The sequence below is a fragment of the Hypanus sabinus genome, chromosome 23 (assembly GCF_030144855.1).
Source record: "Hypanus sabinus isolate sHypSab1 chromosome 23, sHypSab1.hap1, whole genome shotgun sequence".
In the NCBI taxonomy this organism is placed as follows: domain Eukaryota; kingdom Metazoa; phylum Chordata; class Chondrichthyes; order Myliobatiformes; family Dasyatidae; genus Hypanus; species Hypanus sabinus.
In genome coordinates, this window is record NC_082728.1 from 7847295 (window position 1) to 7860737 (window position 13443).

General features: G+C 41.6%; 1 protein-coding gene across 1 annotated transcript in view; it reads left to right on the forward strand.

The window, feature by feature from the left end:
- Nucleotides 1-5541: 5541 nt before the first annotated feature.
- LOC132380289 (voltage-dependent calcium channel gamma-1 subunit-like) overlaps nt 5542-13443 on the forward strand; it is a 54646-nt gene continuing 46744 nt past the window's right edge. Inside the window, exon 1 of the mRNA XM_059949044.1 lies at nt 5542-5782. Within this exon, the coding sequence (XP_059805027.1) occupies nt 5542-5782 (241 nt within the window). The remainder of the gene's footprint in view (nt 5783-13443) is intronic.

Sequence of the window (13443 nt, forward strand, 5' to 3'; positions counted from 1 at the left end):
GAAGAGGATTCTGTGATTAACACCAGTTGAACCAGAATCACACAATGGATCCCACTGAATTTTTCCTTTGGATTCTGCAGGGTAATCAGGAACAATGTCACACTCCATTAAAAGTTTTCTTAGGTTAAAGATTAGCATTAGATTCAAATTTAGAACTGTCTCCCATTTAAAATTAGATCTGTCTGTGATTGAGAAATTGAAATCCAAGTGCAGCGAGGCATTTTGCACATAGAATCTTTCAGCACAGGAACAGGCCCTTTGGCCCATTGCACTGTACCGAACCCATCAAGCTAATGATATCCAATGAAACTTAATCCTTTCTGTGTGCACACAGTGCACATTCCTCCATTCTCTGTGCCTATTCAAGAGCCTCTTAAATGCCTCTATCATATCTGCTTCTATAACTACTCCTGAGACAGCATTCCAAGCACCCATCACTCTCTGTCCTGCAAGTACAGTGCCTATAAAAAATATTCACATCCCTTGGAAGTTTTCGTGTTTTATTGCTTTACAGCATTGAATCACAATGGATTTAATTTGGATTTTTTGATAGAACAAGAGAAAAAGACTTTTGTGTCAAAGTGAAAAAGAATCTCTACAAAGTGATTTAAATTAATTACAGATATAAAGCACAAAATAATTGATTGCATAAGTATTCACCCTCTTTACTATGACACACCAGATCACCACTGGTGCAGCCAATTGGTTTTAGAAATCACATAATTAGTTAAATGGAGATCACCTGTGTGCAGTCAAGGTATTTCAATTTATTGTAGTAAAAATACACCTGTATCTGGAAGGTCCAGTTGTTGGTGAGTCTGTATCTTGGCAAAAACTACACTGTGAAGACAAATGAACACTCCAAACAACTCTGTGAAAAGGTTATTGAAAAGTGCAAGTCAGGAGATGGATACAAGAAAATTTCCAAGTCACTGAATATCCCCCAGAGTACAGTTAAGTCAATCATCAAGAAATGGAAATAATATGACACAGCTGTAAATCTGCCTAGAGCAGGCTGTACTCAAAAACTGAGTGGCTGTGCAAGAAGGGAACTAGTGAGGGAGGCCACTAAGAGACCTATGACAACTCTGGAGGAGTCACAAGCTTCAATGGCTGAGATGGGAGAGACTGCACATACAACTGTTGCCTGGGTGCTTCACCAATCGCAGCTTTATGGGAAACTGGCAAAGAGTTAATATGGAATTAACATTTTAAGCATTAATGTTCACTCTTGCATCTCATTCAACTGTTGGTGGGGGAAGCTCACATGAAATCTTGGCTAGAGTTTGCCAGAAGGCATATGAGAGGGGCTGAAGTCAGCTGGAAGGAATTTCTATGGTCTAATTAAACCAAAACTGTGTTTTTTAGGCATCAATTGAAACGCTATGTTTGGCATAAGCTGTTGCTACCATGAAGTATGGTGGTGGCTGCATAATGCTGTGGGGATGCTTCACTGCAGCAAGCCCTGGATGGCTTGTGACGGTAGAGGGTAAAATGAATGCAGCAAAATAGAGGGAAATCCTGGAGGAAAACTTAATGCAGTCTGCAAGAGAACTGTGACTTGGGAGATGATTTGTTTTCCAGTAAGACAATGAGCCAAGCATAAAGCCAAAGCTATGGCTTAAAAACATTGATGTCCTGAAGTGGCCAAGTCAAAAGAGAATCTATGGCTGAACTTGAAAAGGGCTGCTCACTCACAATCCCATGCAAACTGATAGAGGCCTATCCACACAGACTCAAGGTTGTAATTGCTACCAAAGGCGCATCTACTAAATACTGACTTGAAGGGGGTGAATACTTATGCAATCAATTATTTTGTGTTTTATATTTGTAATTAATTTACACCTTGTAGATCACTGAAAAATTCTGTTTACACATTGACATGGAAGAGTCTTTTCCTGTTTATATTTTAAAAAAAGCCAAATTAAATCCACTATGATTCAATGTTGTAAAACAATAAAACATGAAAACTTCTGGGGGGGGGGTGAATACTTTTTATAAGCATTGTACCCTTTGGACTTTATCCCTTTTATCTTAAATGCATGCACTCTAGTACAGTATTAGACATTTCAATCCTTATAAAAAAAATACCAGGTTGTCTATTTATTGCCCTGCAGTTCTCTAAAAAAACAACCCTAGTTTGTCAAATCTCTCCTTATAGCACAAGCCCTTTAATCCAGGCAGCATCCTGGCACCCTTTCCAAAGCTTCCACATCCTTCCTATAATGGGGCAACTAGATATTAATGCAACAACACAAGAGAACATTAAACAATATGGCACTTGCAAGAAGTTCCTCTGCAGTGTAATAAACATCTTCAGAATCTATCTCTTCATTTTTGATCAACTATCCAAGTATCTTTCTTTGGCAATGATGTCAAGCTTTGACTTATTATGCCCCTGCTTCCTTGTAATTTATGAAGTTTGAAGTGCTGTTCAAAAGGCCTTTGTTGCTAAACTTCATAGATTGCCCCTCAGTGTCAAAGAATATTTACTTTCACTCTGGTTCTGAGCTGGCTGATTCCTCCAGAGATTGGGCAGGAATGCCTGATTTTGGGGTGTGAGGAGGGAAAGGAGAGGTGGTTTGGGTGGTTAGTCCTCCCTATGCTATTTATCTTAGTTTCTGCTTTGTCCTGATGTACAGATTCAATGTTTTCAAGTCATCATGAATTACTTTCTACAGCAGAGATTCCAAAGATTCAATAGAGAAGCTGAGCTTTTCAAAGAAGTTTTAAGAACATCCTTGAATCCTTTCTAATATCTATTTAGGGATCTTTTCTCTGACAAAATTTTCAGGAGTTTATTGCGCAGTATGTGGATAATGAAGCTAACCAGTGCTTCCAACCTCGTGAAACTCTGGCCTCTGTGCTAGAGATGTTTACCTGGGACATGATGCTAATATTGGTTCATTGAACCTAGCAGTGAACATGGAGGATTTTGAAAAGATAGTGCTGAGGAAATCTGAAAGAAACCTATAGGAGGACAGGGATGGCAGCTATCTAGGAGACTGAGTTTTCTGGCAAGTTTGTCTTGATTTTCAAACACTTGTCCCCTCAGTCAGTAAAAGCTGTGCTGGTGCACTGAAAGTAATGGTGAACTTTCATCAATGTTAGACTTTTCTATAATGTGGTTACTAGATATTGAAAATGGTCAACCTTGTGCATTGATCCTTTCCTGATTGCAAATACAGGAGGCACCTTATAAAATGGCCACTGAGCATCTGGACCAATATTCAGTTCTAAACATGGTGGAGTCCAGTAGCCAATGGACATGGCAACTCAGCACACAATTCAACCTAAATAGATTCACAGCTATTACCTCACTCTTGACATTGATCCTAACCATTAAAACCAAAATGTTTAATAGGCAAACTGATCTTAGCCAGAACTAAGACCTTTAAATTGGTCTCATTATCCAAGAAGGAATTCAACTTTCAAAGTTTTTGATTACCTCTCTGAAGGCAAATAGTAGAAAAGCACATAATTCTGCTTCCCCCACTTTAATAGGCAGAGTTGAGTGTTCCTACAACTAGAACATAGCTCTAGTGATTGTTTGGTAGATTGATCCAGTTATACATATGAGTGTGCAGTTGGCTTAAAAAATAATTCTACCTGTGGATTTTGAAAGTTGCAGATTGGAAGAAGGCAACTATGACCATCAAATTCATATTGGCCTTATGCAAGAACATTCCAACTAATCCTGCTCCCCATCCCAGGAAATCATTTCCTTTCACATATTTATCCAGTTTCCTTCTGCAAATTACAATTGTATCTGCCTCCTTTTCTCTCTGCTGGAAGTGCAGTCCCACTTTCTGGGTAAAATCCATTTTTACTCATGACAATTTAATAATTTTGGAAATCACTTTCATTTTATGATTGTTAATTCTTGATCCATCTACCAATTATAACAGTTTATCTCCTATTCTGGTTGGATCCTTCATGATCTTGAATCTCAATTCCTAGGATGATATCCTCAGCTTTGCTGGTCTATCCACTTAACTAAAGCCCCTCATCCTTGAATAATTTTGCACTCAAATAAAGAGCTATTTCAGCCTAAGGCTATCATCCAAACGATCAATAACACCACCACTTTTTGTGTCATTTGCAAAGTTACTAAACATACCTTCTGCTTTAATATCACTACTGTCTATGACAAATGGTTAGACTCCAGGCACTGATCCCTGTGGGTAAAGCAGTGGCACAGGCTTCCAACAAAAACAAGTCTCCGTAATCACTCTCTGTCAAATATTAGCAAGCTAATTTTGAAAACAATTTGCCAAGGTTCCTTGGATCTCATGGCCTTAACCTTCTGGACCAGTTTCCCTTGTAGTCTTGTGCTGCTTTTCTCCCTGCTTGCCTGAATAAGTTCAACTCCAACAACATCCAGGAAGCTCCGATGATCCAGGACAATGCAGCCTGTTTGTTACCCAAACATTTTCCCTCCACACACTGCCATCTACAAAATGAATGGCAGAACTACCCAAACATTATTTGGCAAAATAAGAGACCTCTGCCCCTAAGAACAAGGAGGGTACGAAGAAGGTGGAAGCACCTTTATTTGTAGGCTGCCATTCTTAACACACATAACCCACCTTGGAAATACATTACTAATTCTTCATTGTTACTAAATTTAAATCCTGGAACTCCTACCCAACAGCACAATGGGAGTACCATCAGCAAAAGGCCCAGAGGTTCAAGAAGATGGTTCACCACCACCCCTCTTGGGGCTAATTAGGGTTGAACAATGAATATGGGTTTAGTCTGCAAAGCCAAATCCCTCCCAAAAGAATCAAAAATAGATAAGGCACCCTGACATACAGTCCAAATACAGTCCAGAGTTTATTACTACACTATTTGGTGTAACTGCCAGGGAATCTTCATCTGTGAGGTTGTCCCCCAATTTCCATCTCAGAGTTCCAGTAACTTCCTCCTCTCATACCACAAAAACAGACTTACAGCAGAGCCATAAATCCAAACTCCATTCTGTCAGAATTAATGGGATGCCAAAAGTCATTGGAAGGATTCCATCTTTGGGAGGTGATTAGTGGCGAGGCACTCAAACAGCCAACAAGGGCAGAGATCCAGTTATAGAGCGGCATTTAGAAACTTCATACCTTTATAGAACATAGAACACTACAGCTTAGGTACCGACCCTTCGGCCCACAATGCTGTGCCAAACCAAATAAATTAGTAATCAAATGGCCAACTAAACTAAACCCTTATACCTACACAATATCCATATCCTTCCATTTCAGCACCTTCATATGCCTATCTAAACGTCCCTTAAGAGTCCCTAATGTTTCTGCCTCTATCACCAACCTAGGCAGCGCATTCCAGGCACCCACCACTCCCTGTGTAAAAAAAAATGCCCCTCCCATCTCCGTTGAAGTTACCTTAAGTGCACGTCTGGTATTATACTCTGGCATTCGCTGAGGCTCTCGCTACCATCAGCCTGACGCGCATCAAACCGGGGGGTGGGGTCAGAGCGTCAATTCAGCAAGGAGCAGAATAGAGACGATTTCTGCTGGGGTCTTCAGCGGCAGAATGGAGGAGGATAAAGGGTGGAAGATTAAACTTACGTCCTGCTTCGTGGCCGTTGGAGTAATTTTAGCGGTGGTCGCGGTCAGCACCGATCACTGGGCTGTGCTCAGCCCCAGACTCGAAGTGTCCAATGCCACCTGTGAGGAGGCATATTTTGGGCTTTGGAGACTTTGCACCAAGCGTGCCTTCCTGATCATGGTAGATCCCGACGCCGAGGGCTGTGGGACCACAACTCTTCCCGGAGGTAAGGGCAGCTGAATTGAACTTTGTGTGGTTGAACCGATTTGGGAATTAGCATGGGAAATAGTGCGAACCGAATAATTCCGAATGGGAATTCAGCTACTGATGTTATGGACTTCACAAATAGGCTGGCCAGAAATATAACTTGAGGAAAGAATTTCACAGAAGATCTGCTTCACGAACACTGGGACACGGATGGAGGTCAAGCGAGGTTGTTGGCGGGTTTCGCTGTGTACATTTTTAATATGGTGCTTTGGCTGCTTAAGAAGTTGGGACACTTGGCGGGTCCGAATTATCCAAAGAAGATAGTCTTAAATTTGTTTCAATTTCCAAAATCTTAATTACATTCTAATCGACAGGTTGAAAGACCCATGTAACATTGGTCAGTATTGCATTTCAAGTTGACAGTTTAATGAACATTAACAGGAGGCGGGGCCATTCCTCTACTGGGCCGCCTTGCCGATGATCCAACAGGTGCAGGAGTAGGATTACACCGAGTTTGTTTGGAGTTAAATATACAACCTTACCCTTAACTTTAATATTTCAAGTTCTGCTTTGGTCCAACAGCTGTTTATTACAGGGTCTCTGCTGTTGCAACATTGCTGTGTCTCTCGAGTGTCTTTATTTACAAAGCATTTGAACAAAATCCCACTTTATTTCATTCATGCAGATGACGAGATAACCCTTAATTTCAGCAACTGTTTCTTGAAATGATCCCCGAAGTCTTACTTTGGGGTTATATCGGAAAGTTTAGTCCGAGTGTCAATGACTGGAACCTGCTGGCACCAGTCCCTAACTTTTACTAGTTCAACTAATTTATTGACTGTGTTTATTGCAGTTCTAGACTTCTTGTTCTTGCTCAATCTCAAGTTCTCCAAACAAACATTCCTCCAAATTAGCGTAGCTGAACTTAGATTCCCATGCATCAATTGTGGCTTGGAAATAACACAGATCCCAAGGCCATACATTCAAATCCCTTTCCAGAGACCCAGGTGCATAACTGCGTGATACCTGTGCTAATGCTACAAAGCCAAATGCCCTGTCCTTTGGATGAGATATTAACATTTGTCCTCCCTTGTGGATAAAAGGAGAGTTTATTGTATTGCTCCATAACTATCCTTTAACAATATTAGATCAGACTATATGTGCATTCTCACACTGTTATAAATGGAAATTTGCAGTGACTTTCTCCACATTTCAACTGAAAATCTAATTCAAAAAACGTTTCATTATTTGCAAATTGTAGAAAAAAACCGTTAATCAGGTTTGCTCAGGGCTTTGGTAGCGCAGGATTAGCAGATTTTCTAGACCAATGGACATCATGCATCAACAGACTTTTATTTTACTTTTTAAAACACAGTGGGATCATGTATTTATGTACAAACCTGGTGGAAGCCAAGAGGCGGTTTTAGGAACTGCCCCCCCCCCCCCCCCACCATGTGTTAAAGGGAACACAGGAACCAGGATCGCAGTGCGATAAAAGGAATGCAGATACCAGCATCCAATGAGCCAAATGTCAAACCTATTGAGGTTTCTAATAATCGGATAACAGATTATCAGAAATTTGCCATTGCAAATACGCAGTTCTGGACCCAGCATTACAAGAAGCTTTGAAGAGAATATAGACGCGCTTGACCAGGATGTTTTAGTCATAAACTCAAGATTGTTTTCTCTGGAGCTTCGGAGTCTGAGAGGCGATCTGACAGAAGTAAATAAAATTATGAAAAGCTTAGATTGTACCGTGAAGAGCATTGTAAGTGGTTGCATCAGTCTGGTATGGAGGAGCTACTGCACAGGATCAGCAAAAAGTTGCGGAAAATTGCAAACTCAGCCAGCTCCATAACGGGGACTGGCCTCCCTAGCATCGAGGATATCTTCTAAGGGCAATGCCTCAAAAAGTGCCCATCTATCATTAAGGGCTCCCATCACCCAAGACATGCCCTCTGCCATCAAGGAGGTACAGGAACCTGAAGACACGCGCTCAACATTTTAGTAACAGCTCCTTCCTCTCCACCATCAGATTTCTGAATGGACAATGAACCCATGTAAATTAGTTCACTATTTTTGCTTTTTTTTTACCACTTATTTAATTTATACATATAGTATTGTAATGTATAGTTTCTTTATTTTGTATTGCACTGTTCTGGAGTGGAAAAATATAAATTTCACAATACATGTGATATTGATAGGCTAGACTGAATCTTTATGCAGGAAGGAAATGTCTAGATTGCACAGTTTTAAGGTGAGGAGGGAGAGTTTCAAAGAGATTTATGAGGCAAACTTTTATATATATATATATATATATATATATATATATATATAGAGCTGCCAGGGAAATTGATGGAAGCAGATATTAATAGCACTGTTTTAGAGGCAATTTAACAGGTTCATGAATAGACAGGGAATGGAGGGATCTAGACTATATATAGGCAGATAAGAATGGTTTAGAATGATACAGACAATGAGGGTGGGAGGGTCTGCTTTTGCACTGTACTGTTTTATGTTCTATACATAATTCCTGAAATACCAAAGTATTTTGTATTTTCTATCTCTGTATGGTTTCTCACCATTCCCAAGTTGTCTAGAAATGTTGAATTTTAATAGGAAACTTTTATTCCAATGAATATTTGAAGTCAAAATGCACAATATCCGTAGAACCAAAAGCAATCAATTTGTTTGTCACTTTCTTAAAGAATCTGAAATGTTTATCAGGTAGAATATTCTTGAACATTTTGACTAATATTCATTAAAGAATTGCATTTAATGCCTTTTTCATGACCTGTTGTAAAGTCCATAGTCCAGACTAAACTGAAGTGTATAGAATTATGAGAACCTACCCTGTACAGTAGTTTTAAAATTTTGTGAATAGCATCAGGATAACTGGTAGGAGAATTAAAGGGGAGATAGTCTGCAACTCTTGCCAATCAGGTAGTGCACTATGGAAATATAATCAAACATGCTTGCAGAGTATTAGTTGAGGAGATCCATTGGGTGCTGATTGCCTCACTGTCCTGCAGAAGCTTTCAATTCCTTTACTCTCTTATAACAGTGCCAAATATATCCATATTTGTCAGTGAATTACTGGACCTCCTGTGCCCTTTTCAGCCACTTCCATGAATCAGATAGGTTCTTCCCAATAATCTGGTAGTGTTTTAGAATCATCAGTAAGTAAGTAAGTTTTTATTCCACAGTTTTATTATTTCAGTTAAATAAATGTTATCATTGTGAGTTTCAAATTTGTGTTTCCTGACTTTTACTTTAAAAGATTTTTGCTGGACTTTGGCTTGTAGGTCTATTTTCTACTCCTTGAGATGTGTTTGGTGCTTTGAATGCATGAGGTCACCTTTCATCTATAATTTATCAGCTGCTGGATCTCTTGACTTGATCTCATCAAATCAGTCTTGATGTTCTGTGGTAGAGAAACCATGAGTCTCTGAGGTGTTAATTATTATGAACTTATTATGGTCCAGACATTTAAAGGTACACTTTGCAGCTTGTTTGTTGGAAGTGATCAATTGGTCTTGAGGTACTATTGAGTGGAACCTTCAGTGTCCCAGAGTCTTTGATCACTTTGACATTGAGTTTCCTGTGGTAGCATTTCTGCCACCATTGCCATTTATTGGAATCAGGTTTATACATTTTAATTTTATACATTATTTTATATTTTATACATTTTTATACAATTTTATACATCACAAGTACATCTTTTCTACAGTCTCCCCTTTTCAAAAGTAAATAATCCTAGTCAATGAATTTTTTCTTTTTAGCTACAACAATCCTAGCAAATAAAACCTTCCTTTCTTGGTTATGATTTTGCAATCCTGGCAACATGCTCATAAATAAATCTATGCACTCAATCCAGGGCAATCATATTTTTCCTGAAATTTGGTGGCTAAGTACTCACCCTGTGGCCCAACTCATGCAGTATACAGTTCTGTCATAACCCAATTTACCTTATTTTTATGCCTTGGATAAACATTCTCATTTACCTTGGTTACCTGTCCTGCCATCTTCAAAAGTCTGTGGACATAGAATTCAATGTTCCACACCACTCAATATCCTCCCATTTACTGTGTATTGTCTTATATCTGCTCAAATGTATTACCTCACATTTCTCTGTATTCAAATCCATTGGCCTCTTCTCTGTCCATCTGAATAGACCATTTATAGTTTATCCTCCTTAAATGGTAAAAACAGCATGAGCTGTTAGACAGAGCTAAACATTATCACAATCAATGGATCAGATCAAAGTTCTGCAGTTCTACCATGTGCAGCCATGGATAGTGGTGGACAATTACATGAGATGAGACTCTCGTAATATCCCCATCTTCAACGATGTCAGGGCCCAGCAAGTGAGTTTTAAAGAAAAGGCTGAAGCATTTCCATATTCAGCCCGAAGTTCCAGACAATCGTTCTCAATTTATTCCTAAGAGCCCCATCACTAAAGATGCCATTCTCCAGCTAATTTGACTCACTTTGCCACCAGGCATCATCTTAGCTGTATACTGAAAACCTATGTTCTAGAACCTCTAGCTCTAGTTATCTCAGTACTATTACCAAACCGATAAGTCAAGTCACTTTTTATTGTCATTTCGACCATAACTGCAGATATCGTACATAGTAAAAACGAAACAATGTTTTTCAGTACCATGGTGTTACTTGACATAGTACAAAAACTAGACTGAACTACGTAAAAAAACAAAACAGAAAAAAGCTACACTAGACTACAGACCTACCCAGTACTGCATAAAGTACACAAAACAGTGCAGGCATTACAATAAATAATAAACAAGACAATAGGGTAGTAAGGTGTCAGTCCAGGCTTCGGGTATTGAGGAGTCTGATAGCTTGGGGGAAGAAACTATTACATAGTCTGGTCATGAGAGCCTGAATGCTTCGGTGCCTTTTCCCAGACGGCAGGAGGGAGAAGAGTTTGTATGAGGTGTGCAAGGGATTCTTCATAATGCTGTTTGCTCTGCAGATGCAGTGTGTAGTGTAAATGTCCGTGATGGCGGGAAGAGAGACCCCGGTGATCTTCTCAGCTGACCTCACTATCCGCTGCAGGGTCTTGCGATCTGAGATGGTGCAATTTCTGAACCAGGCAGTGATGCAGCTGCTCAGGATGCTCTCAATACAACCCCAGTAGAATGTGATGAGGATGTTGGGGGGGGGGGGGGTAGGAGATGGACTTTCCTTAGCCTTCGCAGAAAGTAGAGACGCTGCTGGGCTTTCTTTGCTATGGAGCTGGTGTTGAGGGACCAGGTGAGATTCTCTGCTAGGTGAACACCAAGAAATTTGGTGCTCTTAGCAATCACTACCAAGGAGCTGTCGGTGTTCAGCGGGGAGTGGTCGCACCGTGCCCTCCTGAAGTCAACAACCATCTCTTTTGTTCAGATTCAGAGACAGGTTGTTGGCTCTGCACCAGTCCGTTAGCCACTGCACCTCCTTTTTGTAAGCTAACTCATCGTTCTTGCTGATGAGACCCACCACGGTCGTGTCATTGGCGAACTTGACGATGTGGTTCGAGCTGTGTGTTGAAGCACAGTCGTGGGTCAGCAGAGTGAACAGCAGTGGACTGAGCACACAGCCCTGAGCGGCCCCCGTGCTCAGTGTGATGGTGTTGGAGATGCTGCCTCCGATCCAGACTGACTGAGGTCTCCCATTCAGGAAGTCTAGAATCCAGCTGCAGAGGGAGGTGTTCAGGCCCAGTTGGCTCAGCTTTCCAATCAGTTTCTGAGGGATGATTGTGTTGAATGCTGAACTGAAGTCTATGAAAAGCATTCGAATGTACGTGTCTTTTTTGTCCAGGTGAGTTAGAGCCAGGTAGAGGGTGATAGCAATGACGTTGTCTGTTGAGCGGTTGGGATGGTACGCAAACTACAGGGGGTCCAGTGAGGGGGGCAGCAGGGTCTTGATGTGCCTCTTGACAAGCCTCTCCAAACGTTTCATGATGATGGATGTGAGTGCAACGGGATGGTAGTCATTTAGGCAGGACACTGAAGACTTCTTCGACCTGGGGACGATGGTGGCGGGCTCGAAGCACGTTGGAACGGTGGCGCTGCTCAGGGAGATGTTGAAGATGTCAGTGAGAACATTGGCCAGCTGGTCTGCACATCCTCTGAACACTCTACCAGGAATGTTGTCTGGTCCAGTGCCTGGGTTGACCCTGCACAGGGTTCTTCTCACATCGGCCGTGGTGAGACACAGCACCTGGTCATTTGTGGGAGGGGTGGACTTCCTCGCCGACATGTCATTTTCTGCCTCAAAACGAGCATAGAAGTTATTCAGCGCATCTGGGAGGGAGGCATAACCTGCATAGTCAGGTGATGTTGTCCTGTAATTGGTGATGTCCTGGATGCCCTTCCACATGCGCCGCTGTCCTGGAAGTGGATGTGGATTTGCTGGGTGTGTACACGCTTTGCCTCTCTGATGGCCCGGGACAGTTTGGCCCTTGCTGTTGTTAGGGCTGCATTGTCGCCTGCTCTGAAGGCGGAGTCACGGGTCCTCAGCTGCACACGCACCTCCATGGTTATCCATGGCTTCTGGTTTTTAAAAATTAAACAAAATATTTTATTCAAAAATAAAGTTATGTACAATAAAACATTCAATGACTCTCAATGTTTTACAAATGTTTCCATTATGGTCTTTACATTTCCACACTTTTTGCCACCCAGGTGGCACTCTGTTATTTCATATTTACATACCCTTGTTGAGGGGTATACACCCTGCCCCCTACCCCTCAACTCACGTGGGAGAAGCACCCTAATCTGTGGTCCTTCCCCACCGGGCCCTTGCGGTGGCTGCACCAAATTTTAGAGTGTCCCTCAGCACGCACTCCTGCAGCCCAGAATGTGCCAGTTGGAAGCATGGCTTCTGGTTAGCACGCGTAGTGATGGTCTTGGACAGAGTAACGTCATCAATGCACTTGCTGATGTAGCTAGTCACTGATGCTGTGTACTCCTCTAAGTTGGTAGAATTGCCATTGGTTGCAGCCTCCCTGAACATGTGCCAGTCAGTGTGCTCAAAATAGTCTTGAAGAGCTGAGATAGCTCCTGCTGGCCAGGTTTTCACCTGCTTCAGAACTGGTGTGGAGTGCCCGACAAGCGGTCTGTATGCTGGGATTAGCATAACAGAGATGTGGTCTGAGAAAGTGAAGTGGAGGCGATGCTCTGTCCAGTACGCATCAGGAATGTTTGTGTAAACCAGGTCCAACATGTTCTCCCCCCTTGTTGCAAAGGCCACATATGGATGGAATTTAGGGAGCATTGACTTAAGGTATGCGTGGTTAAAATCTCCGGTGACAATAAACAGTCCATCAGTGTGTGCGTTCTGCAGTTCGCTAATAGCCCCATACAGTTCACAGAGTGCCTGCTTAGCATTAACACTGGGGGGGTGGGGAATGTAGACACTGACCATAAGGACAATGGTGAATTCCCGTGGTAAATAAAATGGTCTGCATCAAGCAGCCACAAACTCCACTAGCGATGAGCAGTGTCTGGAAACCAGCACAGAGTTCTTGCACCATTCCGTATTGATGTAAACACACAAGCCACCACCGCGAGTCTTACCAGAGAGAGCTGCATCCCTGTCCACTTGAAACAAGTACCCAGAAATGTGGAAATTTACAAAAAAAAAGCATGATTAATCCAAACCGGTCAGTAATCA